At 51.9% G+C, this 23180-nt stretch overlaps 8 protein-coding genes across 8 annotated transcripts; 5 read left to right on the top strand and 3 right to left on the bottom strand.

Moving 5' to 3' along the window:
• Positions 1–286: 286 nt before the first annotated feature.
• On the bottom strand, positions 287–1564 carry Polr3f (DNA-directed RNA polymerase III subunit RPC6; the record flags this gene model as incomplete). Its single annotated transcript, XM_032036717.1, has 2 exons — positions 287–1211; positions 1281–1564. The coding sequence occupies 2 exons, from the start codon at positions 1562–1564 to the stop codon at positions 287–289; spliced, it is 1209 nt and encodes a 402-aa protein (XP_031884406.1).
• A 1144-nt stretch (positions 1565–2708) lies between these two features.
• CGGC5_v012747 (uncharacterized protein) lies at positions 2709–3534 on the top strand (the record flags this gene model as incomplete). The annotated part of the gene is made up of 2 exons (XM_032036719.2): positions 2709–2760; positions 2918–3534. 2 exons carry the CDS (start codon positions 2709–2711, stop codon positions 3532–3534), a joined length of 669 nt encoding a protein of 222 aa, XP_031884573.2.
• Positions 3535–4848: 1314 nt separating this feature from the next.
• Anks3 (Ankyrin repeat and SAM domain-containing protein 3) lies at positions 4849–9016 on the top strand (the record flags this gene model as incomplete). The annotated part of the gene is made up of 3 exons (XM_032036720.1): positions 4849–7886; positions 7934–8288; positions 8333–9016. The coding sequence occupies 3 exons, from the start codon at positions 4849–4851 to the stop codon at positions 9014–9016; spliced, it is 4077 nt and encodes a 1358-aa protein (XP_031884572.1).
• A 198-nt stretch (positions 9017–9214) lies between these two features.
• On the bottom strand, positions 9215–10963 carry P450-1-1 (Cytochrome P450 monooygenase 1; the record flags this gene model as incomplete). The annotated part of the gene is made up of 5 exons (XM_066152747.1): positions 9215–9678; positions 9734–10336; positions 10390–10458; positions 10534–10639; positions 10682–10963. 5 exons carry the CDS (start codon positions 10961–10963, stop codon positions 9215–9217), a joined length of 1524 nt encoding a protein of 507 aa, XP_066008031.1.
• A 1241-nt stretch (positions 10964–12204) lies between these two features.
• rodA (Rodlet protein) lies at positions 12205–12724 on the bottom strand (the record flags this gene model as incomplete). Its single annotated transcript, XM_032036722.1, has 3 exons — positions 12205–12261; positions 12316–12383; positions 12433–12724. 3 exons carry the CDS (start codon positions 12722–12724, stop codon positions 12205–12207), a joined length of 417 nt encoding a protein of 138 aa, XP_031884570.1.
• A 2417-nt stretch (positions 12725–15141) lies between these two features.
• CGGC5_v012743 (uncharacterized protein) lies at positions 15142–15876 on the top strand (the record flags this gene model as incomplete). Its single annotated transcript, XM_032036723.1, has 1 exon — positions 15142–15876. The coding sequence occupies one exon, from the start codon at positions 15142–15144 to the stop codon at positions 15874–15876; it is 735 nt and encodes a 244-aa protein (XP_031884569.1).
• Positions 15877–18504: 2628 nt separating this feature from the next.
• CGGC5_v012742 (uncharacterized protein) lies at positions 18505–19504 on the top strand (the record flags this gene model as incomplete). Its single annotated transcript, XM_066152746.1, has 6 exons — positions 18505–18559; positions 18659–18978; positions 19038–19065; positions 19124–19305; positions 19366–19386; positions 19472–19504. 6 exons carry the CDS (start codon positions 18505–18507, stop codon positions 19502–19504), a joined length of 639 nt encoding a protein of 212 aa, XP_066007862.1.
• A 1528-nt stretch (positions 19505–21032) lies between these two features.
• Positions 21033–22783, top strand: CGGC5_v012741 (6-hydroxynicotinate 3-monooxygenase; the record flags this gene model as incomplete). Its single annotated transcript, XM_032036724.1, has 9 exons — positions 21033–21113; positions 21169–21294; positions 21351–21629; positions 21683–21873; positions 21934–21983; positions 22044–22122; positions 22186–22295; positions 22353–22574; positions 22638–22783. 9 exons carry the CDS (start codon positions 21033–21035, stop codon positions 22781–22783), a joined length of 1284 nt encoding a protein of 427 aa, XP_031884568.1.
• Between the last annotated feature and the right edge of the window lie 397 nt (positions 22784–23180).

The raw sequence follows: 23180 nt of genomic DNA, 5'->3' as shown, positions 1-23180 counted from the left end.
AACGCCGTCAACACGCAGAAGTACTTCTCAACCGCCTAAGTCAGTTGCCCAATTACCATGTCAAATACAGGATGGTATATTCCACAGTCAGCCCGACTGCCAAAACTATTCCGCTTGGGAGGATTAAAAAATTCTACCTCTGAACCCGTACCGCCCGTGTCCTCTTTTTGTGCCAACGCCAATGCAATGCTGCCGTGATGCGAAATCAGTCCCAAAAAAGCCTAGCTGTCTCCCCATAGAAGCGTCCTTTCCTTCTTTTCTTATTCTCCCTCGCACACCTCAAGGATCATTCCAACCCCAACCACCGCTGGAAATACACGCAATTGCTCGCGCTGACCGGCCCGCCCTCCTCACAGAGCTCAAACACGGGACATCGCCCGCACGGCGCCTCCGTGAACCCGTTGACGTGCGGCTCCGGCCCGCCCTCGTCGGCGCCGCCCTCCTGCCGGCCCGCCCAGCCCTGCAGGCTCTGCCGCGGCGCCCTGCAGACGCGGTACCCTGTCCGCCCGGCCACGCGGACGGGCTCGACGAGGCCGTCGAAGACCAGCACATCGATCAGCTTCTGCACGTCCTCCTCGCCGAGGATCGTGTCGGTGGTGATGCCCGTCTGCGAGATGAAGCGCGCGATCTCGCGCACGGTGGGGTACTCCTTGAAGCCGGCCGGCAGGGGCAGCAGCGCGGGCTCGCGCTTGGGAGGGGGCTGCTGCACGGCGGGCGAGGAGGAGGACGCGGCGGCGGTCTTATCGTCGCTGTCGCCGCCGGAGATTTCGCCCGCGGAGCGCTTTTTGCCCTTGTTCTCGAGGCCGCCCTTGAGCACGCCCTTCTTGGGCACGGCGGTGCGGGTGGCGGAGGAGGAGGAGGAGGCGCCGGTGCTGTGATAGGTGCTCTTGCGCTTGATCTGGTCGAAGATGACGCGCTGCAGGTCCTCGATGAAGGCCTCGTCAAAGGCGGAGTCGGTGAACCAGGGCCCGCCGGTGGCGCGCTCCGAGGGGCGCATGGAGGCCTTGATGAACATGCGCTTGTTGGGGTGCTCGACGTTCTTGAAGGGGGCGATGAGGCCTTTGCCCTGGAGCTGTTTGAGGGCTGTCTTGAGGACGGAGTCGTGCATGTTGAGGCGGTGCTGGATTGTCTTGGACCAGATGCCGTCGCCGCCTGCTTCGTCGATCGCGCCGTAGACCATGCGCTGTTCGTCGGTCGAGCAGAGTTTGTACCTGGAGGGGAAGGGGTGTTAGCTGTCGGCCTTGGTGAGGCAGGGAGAAGGGCGTGGGAGAGGAACTTACTTCTCTGCATCCTCCACGGAGCGCCATCGCCAGGCGAGGCCCGTCTGGGAGGAGACGGCGATGAGGAGGCGGTCATTTGTGAGGCTCTGGAGGACCTTGAGGAGGGTGACGGTGTCGCGGTTGGGGATGACTTCGAAGTCGAGGATGTCGTACTGGCTGAAGAGGTGGTTCTCGTCGCCGGCCTTCTGGAAGGCGTCGTAGAGCGTCTCCTTCCAGACCTCGAGCTTGGAGTCGGTGCTCGAGGTCGTGGCGGCGGGGGAGGGGGCCGCTGGGGTCGTAGCCATTGCGACGGCCGGGTTTGTGAGTGTAATCGTGTGGCGATCGCTACTTTATTCGAGCGTGTCGGTTTGAGGGGGGTAGAAGAAGGTATGCTCGTGGGTATCGGAGAGAGTTCCTGGCGAGAGGACGAAAGTCGAACGGAGATTCGTGGTGGGGTGCTCTTTTTCCTCGTAGATTTTTTTTCGCCTGGGGGCGGGAGGGAAGCCGGCTGGCGTCGTATGCGCCAAAGAGGTTTGCGGTCGGAAAGGTTTGTTGGGTGGAATTGCTACATTTGCGAATGGACTAACAGGCTGAAGCGAAAAATGAGCTCGAGGTCACGGATCGAAAAGCATTGGGCGGTTTGGGGGTGGTGCAGCTGCAGCTTGGTGGCTGGCTTTCGGGTTGGGGAGCGTGAGATTTGGACGAGGTGACTTGGGTCGGCGACGATGCGGGATTGGATTTTGGAGGCGCATCAGAGGTCAGGTCCGTTCGGCGGCAACTCCCAGTGCTGGTGCCGCGGGCAGCTGCGGCAGACGGCAGTAAAAAAAAAAAAAAAAAAAAAAAGATTGCCCCGCAATGTCTGGAAAGGGTCTTCCACTCAATTGCAGGCCCGTCTTCAGCCTTGCATTGGTGCCGGATGAACTGCGGGAAGGGGAATGGAATGGACGCTGGGGGAGGCCTGTTTTGGGGGTGGAGATACGTACCGGTTTGGTGGAGTTGAAGGGGAGATCAACACTAGGAAGGACGACTTTCTTCTTGCAGTGCTTGTGATGATGTGCAAAGAGATTACGAACGTCATCAATTCGATTTGGTCGATTTCTGTGTCCTGTGTTAAGATCGAGAGGGACAAGCTGACCATAGGAAGCCTCTTTCAACCGTGTAGCTATGTCCCAATGAGTCACGACTGAGGCCGCTCAAGGTTCATGTAAGCCGAGTCATCCTGCCCCAAACAACGACGCCATGGCTGTGCTCTTGTATCTATGACAGCTCGTTTCTCATTTCTAGAAACGCCTCTTTCTTTTCGCGCACTTGATATTAAATGCTGAGTTGCGGGACAGGGGACAATGTCACTTCTAAATTGAATCAAGCCCAAAATGCAATAGCACAGGGCAACTGAACCTCTCTTCGTCACATTTGAGCACGAACTGGCAACTACTTCTCAGCTTCCCCATGCGGAAGTGCTGCTCCGACGTCTCTATGGAGATCTCGGGAGCCAAGGACGGTATCTCACGGCATTTCTCTCGGGATCCGAAAGCCTCAGGACCGCCGGTGCATAAAATGGAGCATCGGTTCTCGACTCCGAACAGTTCCTCCCCCCCAGACATCGACACGCTCCCGACTACAAGCTTTCTCACTGACTTCCATCACCAAGTTTCCAGCCACCGCAACCATGCAGCTTATTATCTCCAACATCATCCTCGGCTTCTTCCCAGCCCTGGCTCTCCTCACCGGCGTCGACGCCCAAGCTGTCCGCTCAATGGGCTTCATCGGCTGCTCCATGGCCGAAAATGTTGCCCAGGGCTACATGGCCGTCGGCGGCACCCGGATGTGGGGACCCTACGGCACCGGCGGCGCCGTCGTCCAGTCCTGGACCGACACCGACTCGGCCTCCTGGCAATCCTTCGACCGCCAGGCCGCGCAGAACGGCAAGCCCTCCGCTGTCTGGGTGCAGATTTGCATCTTCTCGCAGAACGGCGCCACCTACGACGAGGTCAAGAATCTCATCGCCAACGCGCGCCAGCACGCCGCTCCCGGGGCGGAGATCTTCATCACGGGCCAGCCACTGTACGACGCTGGGCAGACGTGCTTCCTCGCGGGGCAGGGAGGCCCGGAGTTGACTGATAGTCTGGCCAAGAGGGCTAGTGAGGATGCGTCGCTGAATGCCACGTACGGAGGGACGTTCCGCCTGCACAATGGGGAAGTTGCGGACGGTTGTCATGCAAATACCGCGGGGCAGCAGTCTTTGGGAGGCCAGGCTATTGGGTTCTGGGGTTGAGATTGACGGATGACGTGCAGGGAACTGGTGAGGTTGTATGCGAGGGCCTCGCACTTACATCACGAAGGTCCGAGGCACCACCCAATGCAACGATAGTTTAGGGCGAATCTTTGGGAAACTAGTCACACTCCTTACCATAAATTATTAAAATCTACGCCTCAATGATCATTCATCTGACTGCTCATGGGACCCCAAGCTTGACGGTCTTGAGGACCATATGACTGCACTATGGTGCGTTCTGACAATTGCCAGCGAGATCTGGTAATTTTCTCGAATGTCGTGCGTACAGCTGAGAAGCCTAACACTAGGATCCACATGTAATGTTCTGCCTGTCGATTATAGAACGCGCCCAGACCATTCAAATTAGTGGTAGTCCAAGTCAGAGAAAGGTTTAGAAGCTAGCACCGCGTTCGAACAAATCGCAAGTCAGGTTATCAACACTGTCTTAGAGAAACCTACTCTGGACGTTCCAAATATCAGACAGAAAACTTCACACGTCGCAAAATCGTGAATTCTCATCGTTCGAAAGGTGTGCAATGGATCGTTGCTGGCCGCTTGTGAATAAGGCCAACGTCGGCATGATCCTATCCGATGCCCGGACCCCCTGCACCGGCCGTCTGCCGATGCGGCCGGGATCCATAGCGGCCCCACCCACATGGAAATCTCTTCGCATCGTAGCCCGCTCATGCTACTCAAATGACTCAACCTGGCCCAACCGCAACAACAAATGGCAGATCACCAGATCTGCCCGGCTAGCTCAATCGGTAGAGCGTGAGACTCTTAATCTCAAGGTTGTGGGTTCGACCCCCACGTCGGGCTCAATTCCCGTCCGCGATTGCGCGTTCTCTTTTTGCTTTTTGAGGTCGGCCCTGCCGTTGACGCATTCAGATCACATCTGCGACTGTCGACTTCTCCCTTGACTTTTGCAGTTATACGTCCCCAAGTGCTCCCAAGCTCTCACGTCAGCTTCTTATAGAGACAGTATTAAGTCCAGTTTTGCTTCACTGCTGAAATTAACACTGCAAGCATTCATGGATAGTAATGTTTCTGCGTGATCTGCCTGCTGACCCTGATTGGCTGTTTCAGTTGAGACTAATGCCGACAATCGCCAACGGCAAGAGCTTGAGACTATCAATTTGATGTCGATCCAATCATTACCATGCAAGTCAGCTCCTTGATTCAGCTGTCACGCTGTGATGACACGAAAATCCTCTCCGGAGCGGGGACTCGCCACGTCGCTGCTGTAATATTCCCAGTCTTCTTCACGTTTAACTGAATCAAATAACACCACCAAACAAGGGAGCCAAGCCAGAGATGTTTCTCAGCCCATATTGCAGCCTCATCGCACTATGCCTCTCGCGCGGTGTCGCGGCGGATGGCTGGGACGACTTCACCAATAATCTTGCCTCGGACCTCGCTCCCATAATATCCCTCTTCGGAGAGCAGGCGACGAAGCAATACCTCAGCGAGAGCATCACGTGGCTGGACTACTTCATTTTCGCCATGGCGCCCATCAGCATCCTCACGGCGCTGGTGTCCGCGATCCGCGTCTGCGGCAGCCCTTCCCTGAAGGCCTTCATCGGCAGAGCAAAGGAGGCAGCGGGCAACGTGGAGGCCGAGCTGCTGTCGTCCACGAGCAGGAACGTGTGCGAACTGTACAATGGCGGTGGCATCGAGCGCATTATCGGTCGTCCGAAGATCCTTGAGGTTGTGCTCGACCGGAACGTCGCTGACGAAGAGTTTACCAGGGAGGGAGGGTCGGCGGGCATCTACACCTTCGCCGACTACGTGAGGAATGAAAATCACCGTCAAGAGTGGAGGCCATGGCCTCATTGCGAGGGCACAGAGCCGTCCAAGGATGATGGGCCAAAGACATCTGAAGAGTATGGGCCGAATCTTTCCCACAATGTCAGCATCAAGCGCTTGGATGATTGGTGGTTCAGGCTCGTGGGAGTAGTTAGGTTTGCGCTGCAAGTAGGTGTGTTGGTCTATGCAGCCACTGCAACCTACTACCTTCGGCTGGAAAAAGATGGAGAGCAGCCATCATCATATGCTTGTCCGATGGTCATTGTGGGAACCGTTCTGGTTTGCGGGGGAGTGTTCTTCTGCGCTGTTCTGGTGGGGGAGAGCACTGAGGAAGAGATCTACCAACGCGAACGGAATCTATCAGAGAGATCCTCTCTGTACTGGTTGCAGCTGGCCCAAGTACACGGTGATCAGACATTTGAACCATTCTGCTACGCGGACGTGGGGGGCGTCGGCTCCCTCAACCGACACATTACCTCACGGAAGAAGCAGAGCGCCCCTTCAGAGCTTTCTGTATGGCTCGTCGTCGGGTCCAGCGTTTCTGGCTTTGCTCTACAATTTGTCGGCCTCCGCGGGACTCACTCGCCGATCTCGTTGGCCCAGCTCGGGGCAGCCCTGATCATGAGCATGCTCAGGGCTGGTCTTCGCACACAGAGACTGGATTCGCAGGGCAACCGACTTTCGGAGCAAGAAATCAGTGCAATGATGATCTCATCAGATACTCTGAAGGGCCATGAGCTGGACTGGCTGGCCCTACACATAGGTCGGGAGGAGGTCAGAGAAGGCCACGACATGGACCATAGAGTTCCAAGCATGGAAAAGGGCGGGCGAACGTGGCGGCTCTGTGGCTTGGATATTCCATGGCCTCGTGAGAAGGACATTGAGAATGCCCCGATGCTGGATGAAACCAACAGCGAACGACGGTCCTACTCGTGGTTGTTTTTCGGTGCTACGACAGCCGGTGAGAGAATCACACACCACCCATCGGAAGCAAATTCTGATGAGATTGGACTCAAGCCTTCTGAATCAGCAGAACCTCAAGGCAGGGTGGACTGCGCCAACAGGATTCTGGCCTACAGTCGAACCCTGACCCGACTCACCGAACCGACGACTGCGAAACTTGATCTGGCTGTTTTGACGCGTCACTTCTCCAATGAAATGGTTGCCGTGCGAGAAACGGCAAGGCAGCTTGTCCTGGCGCTTGAGTCAGTTGCCAACAGCGTCTGTTCGTCGTCGACGGCGATCATCATGGAGGAATGGCGTTCGAAACACAACGACTTGTATTGCGCCATGAACTGCGGTGTCTCTCCTCGTGCTGGAGATCAGATTGCCGAGGTCGTACTTCACCTTCGTCGTGGTGGTAAAGAGTCGCGTTGGAGGCTCGAAGGCAAAGAGAACGTGGAGGCTATGCTAGGACTATGGACGTGGTCTCTGATTTCAGAGTCAGCAAGACATCACTCTCAGCTCAACGCAACGCGAAGAAGGATAGTGTCGAGTGTCAAACACCCGGAAGAAGTGGGCTACTACAAATGGTTCAGAAGTGCTGCTGGACGCCCTATGAAGCACACTTTGAAAGGGCTGAATAATGACTTTTGCCCTTCTACATTTTGGCTCAACGACCAAGGTAAGCTCATTAACGCGGATCCATCGACGACAACGGGAAACAGTGAAGTTCCCGAGGGTGCATCTTATCAGCTATTTGGATGGTACAGCGGAGAACCGCTGCACCTATCATCCCCTTCGGCTCAGTCCGAAATCGACGTCTTTACCCTACCTACGACTTCCGACCTGCTCTCACTTTGCGCCCAGGAGATCCTGGGTACCTTTGTGAAAAGTATCCTCGATCTGGTAAAGAGCATCGGTGAAGTTGAGGTGGACGGTACTGCAGACAACGTTTGCTTGAGGAGCCGCCTGGCATCAGAGCTGGCGGAGGCGATCGAGAAAAGTGGCTTGGCGTCTCGCGATGATGCCCTGCTTTGCGTTCTGCCTCCAATAGTGCGCCGAGAATTTGATGCCCAGCGGACGCCGTTGTGGTTTGCTGCTGGGATCGGCCATGAAGGGGTGGTAAGCGAGGCACTTGGCCAGATCACCGACCGCCATGGATCTAACCTCCCTTCCCTGGCTGGCCCTCTTCTTCAAGCAGCATCAAAGGGTCGCGATAACATCGCCAGGCTCTTGCTGCAGCATGGAGCAGACCCCAGCGTGGCAGGTACATCAGGGACTACACCGCTGTGCCAGGCTTCCGAGAATGGCCACGAGCAAGTCGTCAGGGTGCTTCTCGAATTCGGAGAGGTGAATCCGAATGTCACGGATTCCCGTGGGAGAACCCCGCTCTGGCATGCGGCGAATAATGGACACGAGCTAGTTGTGATGGCGTTGCTCGAACAAGGCGCGAGGCCCGAGAAAGGTGACAGTGCTCACGGAACGCCGCTCGATAGGGCAATTCACAATGGCCACGAATTGGTGGTCAGAGAGTTTCACGCTCACAGCGAGAGCAAAGAAATGGGCTACATCGGGGGACCAAGGAACTGGGTCAATGATGAAATGTAGACTTATTGAAGAGTCTGCCTTTGCAATGGCTAACGTGACACAGGATGAGAGGACCTGCTGAACAATATAAGATTGCCTATGAAAGTTTTCTCGAGAGATATCTGTCTCCGAAAAACACTACAGACAGGAAAGAAGTCGATGACACAGAGGCTATCAAGGTTGCTGTTCTCGGACAAGGCATTGATAGCGCAAAGCTGCGGGCAAGTGGTACAGATCTGGACCAACACATAATCGGCACGCGCAACTTCGCAAATGAGACTAGTTTGGAAAAGGGCTTACATTGGGGGTCAACATTGGCATCTCTCATCCACCAATACGGCCCGAAAGCGAAAATCTATGTCGCCAAAGTGACGGATGACCCCCGAGTCCACTCACAAGATGCAGAATGGCTTGTTGAGGTCAGTCAGTATCAGTCATTCTTCTACAAATGCTAACCATGCAGGCCATTGCGTACGCCATTGAGTCCTGGGATGTTGACATCATTGTCCTGCCCTTTGGTTTCAGGTCGGTCAACCGTAAGATGATGAAGCCCCTGGCCGAGACTCGTAAAATGAATAAGAAAAGGATCGTGATTGCTGCTGCTACAGCTAATGGTTTCAACTCGATGAGAGGATATCCGGCCACCAGCCCCCATGTTATCGCAATACATGCGGTTGATGGCCAGGGTAGACATTGCGGTCTTGCTCCGGCCCCCAAAGCTGGCGACTACAACTTCTCCGTGGTTGGGGCGGGATTAAAAGCCCCATGGACAAATGCAGACACAGGAAAGAAACTAGTCAATGGCAACACATTTGCGGCAGGGATTGCTGCGGGTATTGTAGCTTCTTTCCTCGAATTTGTGAGGATATCGCTCGTCCAGGACGAGCCCAAACTCAATCTCAGCCCTGAGGACCACATGTGGCTTCGATCCACGGACGGCATGCGAGAGATGCTACATTTGATGTCGACTCCGATTGATGGATACAATTTCCTGACGCCGTGGGCAGTATTCGGCAAGAACGGCAAGAACAGCAAGCGAGAACGAATCTTTGACATCATCAAGATGACAGTTGATGAAAGACGAGGGAGGGTGGTACGGATGCCAGAACCCAGCGCCGAGAGCAGTCGCAGCTCGTCATGTGACTGAGACGAGCACCTACACATGATAGATGGTAGAACGCAAAGAGGAAAAGAAGCGAAAGACGCCGCACGCAAAGCATGTTGTTGGAAAACTGCAGCTAGATTGAAAGCATAAAACATGCGTTCGACGGAAACAGCGTTGGGCAATATCGTACAAAGGTACTTCTTATTTGGTTCTAGATAGCGACCAGTTGAGAGACTCGATTCAATCATTATCGAACGAAACACCTTCATCAAAGCGCAAGGCGTCCAAGTCAATCTCCTCCTTGCGTCTCTTGAACACGATCGACATGCTAGGATCAATAAACGAGTTGACGCCAATGATGGTTGGCTTGAACCCGCGTTCATCCCCCAATTTCCAATCGTACTTCAGAAGCAAATGGCATAAGGCTATCTTGATTTCGTGTCCAGCGAAGAAACGTCCCGGACAAGAGTACACTCCGTAGCCGAAGCCGAGATGCTCCGGAGTTAGGGTGATGAGCTGGGCTTTGCTCTCGCCCCCGGCTTGTTCTCGAAGTCGCTTGAAGCGGGATATGTCGAACCTGTCGGGATCAGGGTAGACCTCGGGCTCCATCATGTTACAGCAGTGGGTGCACAGGCGTTCGCCTCTTCGAATTCTGGTGCCGTCGGGGAGTGTGACGTCGTTGACCGCGATCCGCCGGAGGGTTACTAGTCGACTTGGTTAGAACCGGATGCTATATGGCTTTCCCGTGGATCAACTTACGCAAAGAGGTTGGCGAGATTCTCTGAGATTCTTTGATGGTGCTGTCCAACAGCTTCATGTGGTTTAGTGCTGTCTTCGACCAGCCTTCAGCTTGCAAGACCTCAATCATCTCCTGGCGCAGAGGCTTGATGGTCTCCTGATGCTCAGCTAAGAGTAATAGAACCCGACCCAACAGGTCATATGTGGTGTGTATCGCGACGAACGAAATCATCAACTGAAACGCAATCGGGTCATACTTCGTGCCCTGTGACTCCGCCTCGGCCCACTCGATGGTGTCGTTGAATACAGGCACCGGCTTGCCGGCTAATTTGGCCGCCTCTTTGACCTTGCGACGGCTTTTGATAACGGGAAATAGTATTTCCTTAGCCTCTGCGATGAAGGCCCGTACCTGTTGGCAAGATGGATCGAGCAAGTTGGCCAGCGGTCTGAGGACGGATGGCAACATGTTGAGCTTGGCTGCAGCGGCAAAGCTGGTTGTTGTGAACTCCTTGGTAATTCTAAGCCATTTCTTGTTGCGGCAAATGTCGGACCCAAGGAACACTCGCGAAGATAGGCGAGCAACGAGCTCCAGCAACGCGTCCTTAGCTGGCATCTCCTTCCATCCTGACAAGTCATCAGATGACAGGCTTCGTATCGCAAGGGGAACGGCATCTTACCAGGACGACTGCCGAAAATCAGTTCGGTTGTGAAAGAGGCTTCTGAGGATAGGGGTTCGATGATTGTGTCTATACGCTTGTCATTAGTTTCTTGGAGGTTCTCTTCAGAGGGTCTAGGCTGGAGGCTGAATAAGCCTGACGTACTCGTGTGTTGTGTCAACTGCTTCCGTGCCACTGATTGGAGAATGTGTGCTGGATGCTTCACAATTCCAAAGGCAGCAAAGCCTGGCAGATGACGATGGAATTCCTCCTCCAATTAGCTGCTAATCCTCCCCCGTGACAGAGGCCTTACCTTTGTGATGGCTTCTCGGAAGTCTAGATCTGTCAGGTTACGTAGATACGCGGCATAGTCAGGGGGAAGAACCGTCACTTCGCCTAGGTCCGTAGGCATTCGAAAGGGCTGGCTTGGATGTCTTTCTACCTCCTTTTTGAGCGTTGACATGCCGTTCTTCATAAAGTCAAGTCTGCTCTTGACTCGGCGGAATGTAGTCAGGATCCAGAATGTTACCAACGCGAGCACACCTACTGCAAGGTAGGGAAAAGGCCACTCGGACGGAGTTGTGGAAGTCGCCATGTTGAAATTGGCTCGCAGAAATTCAGTTACAAACGACTGCTGGGGATCTTTAGGATGCCCAAGCTGGAATCGTTTAGCGTGCTAAACACGAGATAAGAAAATGTCTTATAGTACTGGTCATTATATCACTTCGATTCATTCCGGGGAACGGACCGGAAAAATAGTCATGTGCGCTCCGTCTTCACGACAAAACATATCCTACAGCATCAGCAGGTGGCCCACCCGAGCCTCCCGACGTGAAGGTTTGTATTCGTGATCAAAAAAATGTATCGAAGCCACTAGGTAGTTATGGTTGTCTGCGATACTTTGCGGTAGAGGTATTTTGTAGGCGAGTACGCCAAACTCTCTACTTTCACTACAGAGACCGTACAAAGTAAGATCCCGGAACTGGGGATGCGTAGAGATGCGATTGGATGCAATAGAGTTAGATGAAGAATACCGTCTTGTACGCAGCACGTGCTTTTCGCTTGTCAAACATCAATCGCACGGTCCCGGATCCATGGATAGAAATATGCACGATGAAGGTATCCATCCTATGAAGTGACGGCATCCATGCTTCGCATAGAGTTTTCGGCACGTCAACTCGGCCGACGGGACATCTTGGCAATCATAACTGACATCAATTTGATTTGCGACAATCGAAGGCAGTCGTATTTTCTGAAGCAGCACAACGCAGTGCATATGCCCTGCGAAGAAGCTCAGTTGCTTGTTCCGAGTCTGTCGCAATGATTTGTTGGTGAGGATGTGGAAAATACCGCGGCAGATAGGTAATCGAAAGGCTTACATTGCTTGTATGCATCAGTCACACGTGGCAGCATCTAAGCTTCAGGGTATCGCGGATGCACACCATCAAATCTGTGATTCTATAATATCGATACCGTATCATCAACTTTCTTCTAATTTCTTAGCTCCAAACTTTAGGCTAAAAGAATATGGATCACACGAAATTGGAATCCGATAGCGTCACCAGGGTGGCAGTGTCATTCAAATGGCAAGACGACTGGGCTGTGATTTATGGCAATGTTGATTTTAGACCAAAGTCTTGCAACGAAGGACTTAGATAAAGCATAAGTATATTGAAAAGCCAGGCAAAGCTAGACTTCAGCCGCGAATTGAAGTTTACATATCACCCGAGATCCTCGCCCACACTTCTTTCCCCCTGAACATATCTCCAACCAAATGCGTTCCCGTGTACTGGCACTCTTTCCAATGTTGCGATCTGAATGTATCCGATTGGTATCTTACAAAAGACCAGAGATGGGGATGCAAGGGAGCTGAACAGCAACGAGACCGGAAGCCTTGGAAATATTTGTCAGATGGTGTTTCTCATAGATATCACAGTGACTACTCACAGTGTTGCCGTCGGTCTTGCAGCAGGCGACGCTCTGCTTGCACTGGCTGTTCAGGAGGTCGTTGGCAACTGACAGATGTCAGTATGTATCAAGTAACAGGCTTCGCAAAGAGCTCACTGCCAACTCCGATGGAGGAGCATCCATCAGTGAGCTTCAGGCCACCGTTGCCAAGGACACCGCCCAGGATACCAGACAGGATACCAGATCCAGAGTTGTCATTGTTGTTGGTGCTGGCATCGACCTGGTTGCAGCAGTTGACGCTGAGATCCTTGCCGCAGATGTTCTGAGCATCGGCGACGGTAAGATCGTCGGTTCTCTTGGCGAGGGCCTCCTTGGCAGTGTTGCCGGGAGCAGCGGCGACGGTGAGAGCCATGGCAAGGGCAGAGACGGTGACAGCAGAGAAACGCATTTTGAAAGATAGAGATGTTCTGGGAAGGTGTTCTTGAAAAGAAGGTGAATTAGATGGATCAAGAAGGATCTGGGTGATTGTAAGAAGAGTGTAAGATGATTTAATGAGATTGTTGTGTGATGAGGAGGAAGAGAATCTGGTTCTGGAAGGAGCAACAGCCAGATTTTATAGAATTCGAAATAGATAAAAGTAACACTATTGAGGCATCATCTTGATGCGGTAATGCTCGAGCGACATTCCAGCGAGGAGGTCCAGCGAGGAGGTCCAGCGAGGAGGTCCAACACTTAGAGATGTCTTGGAATGAACATGATCATCGTCTCCGTCAACGGACGCATGCGTCTTCTCACCGACTGTAGCTCATCGTGACAGAAGATTTGCGGAGGGTATCCATCGCCCGTACCCATCCAGTAAGCCGGTGCGAGGTACCATTCTAGCACTATTACAACAGGAGTGTTGTTCACCCATTCCTATTTCACTCACTTAACTCCATTCCAAGCATTGGCGTTCTCAAAACGACCATACCAGAGAAACCCCTTGAGATGTAGATCACATATCAAATCGACGTCTGTTTTCTTTTGCACCTGGAGCTGCTGAATTAAAATCGATATTTATCGAATTCCATATCATAGCGCAGGGGTTGGCACCGAATTCTGCCTCGCCTTTCCGATATCCATGCATTGACCGGAGTAAGGCATAGTAGCCGCATGAACAGCACATCGGTATTCCCCACGATCGCAACGCGAACAGACTGAAGATCATAGGCGGAACCTCTCAACGCAACTTAGCAGATCGCTTTTGCGGTAACAACTCCCACCGGTAGTTTCTCAGCTGGGAGGAGAAGCGGGGTAAGACAGAGGCAAGGGGCGAGATGCCGCCTGAGCTCGGCCTTCACTCGGGTCAATAATGTCTCAGATCCACAAGTAGTAACGAATGCCAGAAGGCCCTTGAAGGACAAATCCGGCAACCGTTGGATACCGTCCCTGTCATTATTACATTAGCTGCGTAGGCCATCAGCGCTTTGCGGCCGGATCGAGCTTGTGGCATTACCGTTCAATACCAATTGGAGAGAACGTTATCCTTGCAGGCCCGGCAGATGGATGTAATCCGGGGGATGACTCCGTCGAATCCGCCGAGACATCATTCCTCGAATTCCAGCCTCTATCTCGACGCCGTGCTCAAGGTGTGAAGACATGGACTTGTTACTGTAGTTCTCTCCACAATGCAGTTGCGTAAACGATGGCACAGGAAGTTTGAGTAGGATTTTCTTATTAATTACAGTAGCTATCGTAAGTGCAACAAGATTCTGGGTATAGCAAAAATTGTTGGCCGAAATGATCCATCAACCAGGCTCTTGGGGTTTGTATCAATATGCGCAGGTTCGGTGACTTTTCCACAAAAACAGGCCATCTGATAAATGCGGCTAAGTCGCATGACTGTCTCGTTGACGGAGTACATTCAGACTCCATCCTTCACCCAGACGACGAAAGAATGTTTTCAACATTACAACATCTATGCGCCACGATCCCATGCGGTCATAGTCGATGCGTGTCAATGGCTAGCACTGATCGCCCGACATGGTTGGAATGGGTACGCACGGATGTCCTAAATATGACAGGGGCTATTGAAGGGCGTTGACAAAAGTGGGATTGAAAACCAGCTTATCCGTACGAAAACTCTGGGCGCAGAGTCAGAATTCTCCACGGTTCAAATCTTTTTCAATTCAGAAAGGATTTAGAAACTGAAAGATCTTCGCTGTCATGATAGCTTCGAAGGAACCAGTCTGACTCTCCTCGTACCAGCCGGTCGTGTCAAGTTCAAATAGTGGATAGAGAACCCACTGACCGGACCTAAGGAAGAAGCAATTATGTGGGAGGAAGGAAGGCTGGTCTTTTAAGGTCAGGATCATCCTAACCCAAAAAGCGCCACCGTAATTGAAAAAGAAATACCCGCTTGGAGATCGGATTTAATACTGCAAACGCTCGAATGGCTGTCCGCATCTAGTATCCTTGGGGACCCTGGGTTTTGGTGGTCCTCGGGATAGAATATCGCACGACGCAAAATCTCACCGGCTCTGGGGTAGGTCAACAAGGTGCGCCTCCAGGCGGCAAACTGCGAAGAAAAAGGTTAGAAGGGAAGAAAGATGTGATCACCGGAATCAAGTTGCTGTCTTGTGCCAGAACCTCTTCGGTTATGTGGCTCTTTGCTGCCTACACCGAGGTGATGACACGTCATTTGAACAAACAAACTTTGACAGCAATGGGGCGGGCTGACAAGGTACCTGAAGTTTGTTCCGATCGTGCCTTGCTCCGGTGAATTCTGCGCTACCCTTTACCCTCCAAATATTTTGACGACTTCCATTCTTTCGGGACAGTCTTAAGCAACACAATTGGTATGCTTGCGACTCTCATTAATTCGACATGCAGTCTTTTCCCCTTCTCAAGCTTCCCCGGGAGCTTCGAGACATCATCTACAGCTTTTACGTCATCGCCGACGGAGGTTACATTTGCGACACCGATGGGTTTACCCGTGGAAAGCTGAAGGGCGCCCGCCAAAAACAAGTCGATCTTTCTCTTGTCTACACTTGCAACCAGATAGCCAACGAGATGGACCGCGGCGGACTTGCTCTGAAACTGAACTCAATTACGTTTTCGACCCTGGATTCGGTCGAGTTCAGCCATTTGGCATGCCAATTCCAACAGCTCAAGAGCCGCGGCGTGGACTTCGTAAGATGCGAGATGTTTCAAACCTACGGACATCTCATACCCGACCGTGTCTACGCAGAAGTCCAGAAGAACTATCCGCAGTTCATGCCATTATTGGATCGCATGAAAGCTGAAGGCCCCCGGGCTCCTGTGCAAGGAGCTGGTCTATGTCTGGAGCGTCACGGGCCCTACGGCGAGGCTCCGTCGGTCTATCGTGGCTTTATCAAAGATGTCTTAGAATCAGCCTGGACACAGGACGACAGTTTCAGAAAGTTGGTTGCCGACTTTTCTCCCCCCATGTTTCTAAGGGGCCACATCGACAGATGGTCACCTTTTGACGTTATTAAAAGTCATATTGATCCTTGGGCCATCCCATCCGACAGCCAGATGAACGCGATGGAAGCAGCGGTACCCGTCGAATTTTCTTGCCCCAGAAATAGAGACGACTGATCTATATATCGTTTCTCTGCAGCTGCAGCGGCCATATATTTCTTAGAGTCAATACCGCACTCTCTTCGTACACACATACGCAAAATCATCCTTAACGAAGATCACGAGGCCGTTCTTTACCCACAAGAACACGGCAGAGGCTTAATTCCATTTTGCCAACAATATCCGATCCAAGTTGAGCGTCGTGTCAATCTCTGGAACGTGGCCTTCCAGGAAGACATGTTCTATGAGCATCCAGATGAGCGCTGTTGGCACAACCAAATTGCAGCAAGACGGACTCCTTGTGTATTGAATTCGGACCAGATAACGGCGAACGTAGCGACTTGGATCACAGAGGCTCTTGCGCTCGAACAAGAGGGCATGCCTCTAGGATCATTCTCACTCCTTCTCGACGGTAGCCCGTGCCCTGATTTATGCTCACGCATTTTTGAGTCAATCGTGCAGCGAGATGCTGCTTGGCAGCAAGCTTGGACAGAAGCTATTGAGCGAGACATACTCGGCCATTTTACATGGTTCGAGAGAAAGGGTGAAAGCGTGTTGAGACACGGTTGGTTCGACTTCCATCAAATTGAGCGGGCCTCGCGGTCTAGGGCTCCCGCAGATCGACCGGGCTACTGGGGTTATATGTTCGAACGGTTTCCACAATCATTGATAGACATTGCGAGAGGATCATCTATTGTGCAATGCAATTTCGACATAGGTTCATCTTGGGATGTGGAGGCTATCGTTCGGAAGCACATAGGATGGAACAGACACAAATGGGAACGCGAGTGGTTCAATCACACACCGCAGTCTTGGGGACCTGAGCCGCCGTTATCGCAGTGGCGAATGCTTCTGGAAGACAATCTCTGGGAACGTGATCCGTACGGATGTCATTGTCCGTGGGCACGTTAAGATTGGTAGCCAGGCCTCTGTAATGATACAATCTTTCTGAGGCATAAATAGGATCGAGACGGTAGTTCGCTTATTCACTTTCTAGAAACGCACAACGTTGCTTAATTTACGCGGATGCTTACAGCCTGAAATGGAGGCGATTCAATTGAAACCCCATAAATGTTCCCTATTGGAAGCTTACATGTCCTTTGTCTAATCTGCTTTGGATATTGCCCTTTTCAACCTGTATTTCAATAGGGGCCGATGTCAAATGAACTTGACAACTCAACTGAAAATAAATGCCAGCCGTTCGTACTTTACCTAAGGTAGCTCCTGTCATGCAACTCCCTTGCTGTCGTCAGCCTTTTACAGTTTCCACAAACATTCGATGTTGCAAATTCCTAAGCCTTATAAACTCGGAAACATTGAACGAAAGATCTAGGCGTCTGGCATATTCATTCGTTCTGCCTATTGTCTCCATTTGCGTTTCGTCCGATCTTGTTCTCACCTGACAAAAAAGTGTCCCCTTTCGCTTCTCGCCTGCTCGCATAAAGTGCTACAATTGATGAGAGTGAGAAGAATGCCACAAGAGCAGTCGGTATTAGGCTCAGGCAGATAGTTGTGGCACCCAATGTCCTAGAGACTGGGCTAAAGGGGGATGATTGAATGGCCAAGCATTGATGCCGATCATATCGACGGCATATGTTCAAAGCCAGAAAGTAAAGATCGATTGATCTGAGGATTGTCTACACATGGCTTCGTTCCCAAAAGGCCAAGTGTGAAAAACGCTGCTTCTCGGTAAAACAAAGACCGACATTGAATTTCAAATCGACCAGATCGGAGGACGGAGTCGGCGAACGGAGCATGATGTCCACCGATGTCCGAGGCGGCAGCTTTCCGAGAATCATGGTGGCAGTGTGGGTGGAGACGATGAGCCCTTCGTCCCGCAAAGCCGTGATATGCATGGTACACTATTGGAACAGACGGCCCCGCCCGCTAGCGTTGTTGATCATCCGGTGATGATCGAATCAAGAACCTTGCATGAGACTGAAAACTGAGGTTTCCGCCTGGAAGTCATTCGTAGCTGAGCGGCGTCCAGGCGCGAACCCACACCTGTGGGTATGGGCTGGGAAACTCGATAGGCAGGGGGAGCCCTCCTCTTGACTTTCGAATCTTTCCATCACCGCTGGCTCAAACTAGCTCCTCAGAAATTGACTTTCAACCTACAGCTCGTCCTTAAATGTTTTGTTGTAAACGTTCATACGCTTTCACCATCTACTCCAGATGCCTAAACAACAATCTGGTCGGGGGACAGATCGAGATGGCCTATTTCAATGCTCCCAGTGTTCCCGTCGATATCACCGCTCCGAGCATCTCGTTCGTCATGTTAGGTCCCACACGAAGCAGCGCCCCTATATGTGCAACCTGTGCGGGAAGGCCTTCGGGCGCTTGGATATTCTTAGGAGGCATCAAGTTGCACATCCTGGGGAGGATGGCTTGGTTGCCGACTATTCTCAACGTACTGGGACCGAACGAGTTGGAAAAGCATGCAAGTCATGCTCATCGACTAAGTCCAAATGCTCAGAGGAGAAGCCATGTCATCGGTGTCTTGCGAAAGGTCTGGTTTGTGATTATGAGCCAGCTCATCAAGAGAGAGAGGAACCCGGCGATTTGCAGAGAAGACAGCGAGGGGAAAACGCCGCCTCAGACGTCGAACTTGCAAAGCCTGCACCAGAGGCTGAGCAGAGTGTCAGCATGCATGTGGTTCACGGTGGAGCCGTTCAAGATTCCATGGCTTCATCTACGCCAGGTATAGATCTCACCGAAGAATCGTCGACCAGCCCGCGATTCAATGACCCGGATTCATCCTCATCTGGTGACCAGGTCATTTCAACTGATCCATTCACAGCATCCAATTACCCCTCAGGCATGCTATCAGCGCCATGCGCAGACTACTTCTCCTTTGGACCGGACTGGGACATTGGGACGCTGGACTACTCTTTTATCCAGGCCCAATTCGAGTTGGGCGACGCCAATATGATAACTGGTGATGTCTCGGACAGTTGCCAAGACAGTCTAGTTTCTCTGGTCTCTGAAAGTAAGAATGTTGCGCTTTCAGATATATGGGAGCCAAAGAGCGACGAACATAACGAGATGGAGCGGCAAAATCTGGCAGTGGGTGAAGGGGCGTTCGGAGTCTCTCACTCGAAAAAAGCGACCGGAACCCGGGTAAACAAGCTGTGTGTGTCACCAGCTATACGCAGCAAAGTAGTTGGCATGATTCTTAGGACGACATCGGAGTCCAGGTCAGCAGAGGTACTGGGATGTTTTCCTGGGTGCCAAGCCTTGAGCTCGCTTCTTGACATCTACTCAGATTACTGGGAGGCCACCCACATCTACGACTTTGTGCATTTGCCAACCCTTGACCTTTGCAAACAGGCACCGGAGTTGTTGGGAGCTTTGATAGCGATAGGCGCTATTCAAGCAGAATCGATAGTGGCCCGAAAATTTGGATATGCAATGCAGGAAGTTGTGAGAGCGTCAGCCTTCGACAGTGTGAGAATTCTAGGCACAATCCCCGACCTTCAGCGGCTAACAAGATGATCATGACTGTAGTGGGAAGGAAATAATGCCGCGGTATGCGACATCAGCTTAGCCCAAGGCTTCTTGTTACAGCAGCAAATTGCTTTCTTTAGCGGTGTGAGACGCAAAATTGCACTAGCGGAAGCCTGTTCGAAAGCTGCTGAAGTTCTGATCAAGAATGGGGGCCACATGAAGGGAGCCAGGCAGACAGACTGTCAGGACCTGTCGACTATCACGGAAGCCCATGGAGATACCCTTGATGAATTATGGCGTCAATGGTCGGTTCGTGAGTCCCAACGACGACTGGTCTATGCTTCCTACATTTTGGACGCCCATGTGTCCATGTCACATGGAACACAGATGATTTCGACATATGTCGATATGGATATGCCATTGCCAGCTCCCAATCGGTTGTGGAAAGCGTCGTCAGCAATGCAATGGAAGGACGAGATCGTTGCTTTACACGGGGCGCATGTGTCAGAGCCGCGTTCAAGCATCTGCCTCACAAAGCTTATGGCTCAGCCGCTGTCTAGTCCAGCGGGATTCAAAGATATCGACTCGGATGTTGCAATTTTCGCGTTTCTAGCTGGAGTTTGGGCCCTATGCATGGAGTGCCATCAACTCAGCTTTGTCTTAGGGCAGTCGAGCACTTGGAGCCACATGATACTAGGCTCAAGACGCAACGAGCTATGTTGCACGACGAAAGATTTTGCTTCTCAGCTTCAGCTTACTAAGGTTCCAGTACCTGCTGAGATGGAGGTTCTCTTTGAGGCCCTGATTATGCACACCCTCACACAGCGGGATACTCCCGTCCTACGCCACCTGGCCTTCTCTCGAGCCGAAAGCGACCCAATGTGCCAAGGCCCCTCACCAAAACAAAATCGAAGTCCTGAGTATTGCCATGCGCTTTGGCGAGCGGGTCGGGTTATTCGAGCGGCGCGAAGTTGTCCGATAGGGAAGCTTTGTGGAGTATTTGCCTCGTCCTTGTTCCAAGCCGTTCTGCTTCTCTGGCGGCATGGTCAATCATGCCACAGCCTTGACGGTTCAACACTGCCCACTTGCATTATAGATGAAGACGGATGCCAGGAGCAACATATTTTGGCTGGCAACATCAGCCTGGCAGTCTACGGCGCTCGCTCTGTACCAGTGTTTATCAAATCAGCGGACTTCGGAGAAAGCATAAGGGAGGTGATTGAAAAGAATTGGGAGGGCAAATATATGCCATCATGTACAGCGGGTATTTGCGACTCACTATCAAACCTATCTAGAGAAAACAAGGATCATTAAGAGGAAATGAAGGAGCAAGGTGGAAGAGCTTGCAATAAGTAAAGGGAACTTCTGAGCTCCACGAGAAGGGGCTTGTATTGATTTTACCCTCAGTTACTCAATCGAAGTGGTCCTCTGTGATGCAGCGGCATTGTGGTGTATCCGGCTTATGGATCCTCATCGGCTCTCCACATCCGGCCTCTCCACATCCCGAACGAGGCTGCCCATACCTTTTATATGAAAGAGAAGCCAAAGTTTCAGTGAATTGTCGTGAAGATTTTGAAAAGCAAGGTTCTCCTGGCAACTTTCGACTATTGAGATTTCGCCTTCAAGGAACATCGTCGAGGACTACACTCAACTCCAGAATGGCCCCCATCAATCAACCTGGCTTACCCCCTCGAGGGACCTTAACACCCAAAGATAGCCACAAGAATATGCGGGTGGGAATTGTGGGTGCTGGCATTGGAGGCCTTATGGCAGCAATTACCTTGCTAGAGGGAGGACATGAAGTTGAGGTAGGCATGAATGCCACTGGAAACCGATGCCTAACCCCTACTCACCCAAGGCCAGGTTTTCGAGAAGTCTCAATTCAGCAAAGAGGTCGGAGCAGCTATCTCAGCACCACCCAATTCCTCAAGGATCCTTGATTACTTCGGTTTCGATTTCAGTCGCGCCAAGGCTACGCCGGCAGAAAGTGTAAGTGGATTCCAGCTTGAATAGCGAACACGTCGTGGCGCTGACTGCCCTCAAAGCTGGTCTACAACAATGACGCCGAAGACTTGGGAGACAAGACGGTACTTTCTCTCTTAGATTATAAGTCCAAGTACGGATTTGCTTGGCATTTCTTCCATCGTGTCGATCTTCATGATGAGCTCAGGAAGCTTGCAACTGAGCCAACTCCTTCACGTAAGGGGTTTGCTCGCCTTCATCTCGCTACACCCGTTTCAAGTATCGATCTGGATGGAACTATTCATTTCCCAGATGGAACGACAGTGAAGAAAGATCTTGTCGTCGCGGCCGATGGCGTCCGCGTAAGCTCAGAGTATCCGAGACCCATTGCAGCACTGGAAACTAACCCGCACAGTCCTCTTTCATATCCACGGTGTTGGGCGAAGAGATACCGTCTCAGCACTTCATGACAATGACTCGGTTGCTGCTTCCTACGGAGCAAATGGCCAATGATGCCGATACTAACGCCTTTTTCAAGGGCGGATACAACTCAATTAGAGTCCTCAGAGTTGACGACGGCAGCCTTGTCACGTATGGCTGCAGAAAGTAAGTCGAAAAGCACCCATCGTGTCTAGAATACCGAACATTTGACTTATTGAAATGCAGTGGCGCGCTGCAGAACATTGCATTCATGTATCCAGCTGAGGACGCTGCAGGTATGCCAATTTTATGTGCCAAGAAATCTGCTCTTTCCGCCACTGACTCATAAATGGTAGTTAATAACGAGGAAAAGACTGATACCCATCCTGGAGGCTTTTTGAAAAAGTATCCTGCTTTCATCCAGTCTCTCGCATCGTAAGCCCTCGATTCTCCCACTATTCTCTTAAGATCCTGCAGTCCATCTAACGAACTTTGCAGGAAGGCCAGTGGTATAGGAGAATGGAGGCTACTAACGAGAAAGCCTCTTGACAGATTTGCCCGAGGTCGACTCGCGGTCATTGGTGATGCAGCTCATCCGATGCCTCCCTGTAAGTCAGCTTTGAACTCATGCTGTGAAGACGACTCAGCTCACGCGACCTTCGTAGTACGTGCGCAAGGGGCATCCATGGCCATTGAGGATGCCGCCGCTCTCGGTGTGTTTCTGTCGAGGTTGACAACCTTGGAAGATATCCCGACGCGATTGGAAATGTTCAATGACCTACGAGTGAAACGAGCCGCTACTGTGCAGCTCATGTCGTCTCAACACAAATGGGACCCGAGGAAGATCCCGGCAGAATACGTCCACTACTTTGGCGAAGACATCCCACGTACGGAACCTACTTCCTCAATTGTTCAGAATTATCAACACTAACTCATGATTGCGATTGCAGAAAATGATGTGGACTTGGAGAGGTGCAGTTGCGACCACAACGTCATAAAGGAGGCGTTTAGGATGTTGCAAAAGAAAGATGAGGGAAAGTTGTCACCGGCTTGGGACGCACAGAAGGCAGAGAATGCCACGATAGCTCTTCTTTAGATCCCATGAGCAACCCACTCATCGCAGTTGTTGTGCTGTATTGGGCGCTTAATCTATTCACTCGAGACTTGAAATTGTTGAAGGAGGCAAGGCTAGGAACTCACTTCCATGGCGGGATATTGGGTCCCGCTTGCAGAGCGGGGCGGTGAGGGTTGTTTCGAAGTAAAGACGAGGATGTGTCGAAGATGAGACTTCCACAATTCATGGCTTGAGCAGCTGGCAAGAGATCCATTGCCAAAAGCAGACAGGTGTTTTGTTAGACTACTTAACGGGTCTCCATATCTCACGCGACCATCCGGAGCGGTGTCTCGGATCGAGCAGCCTGAACGAAAACAGTCCATGTTACGCGGGGCATTCCTGGTGTCTTCTCCAATATTGTGGCGTTAGTTTGTGCGGA

Source organism: Colletotrichum fructicola (assembly GCF_000319635.2).
Source record: "Colletotrichum fructicola Nara gc5 chromosome Unknown KSG_Nara_v1_contig07, whole genome shotgun sequence".
NCBI classification, from domain to species: Eukaryota; Fungi; Ascomycota; class Sordariomycetes; order Glomerellales; family Glomerellaceae; genus Colletotrichum; species Colletotrichum fructicola.
This window is presented reverse-complemented; position numbering and strand designations above follow the sequence as displayed.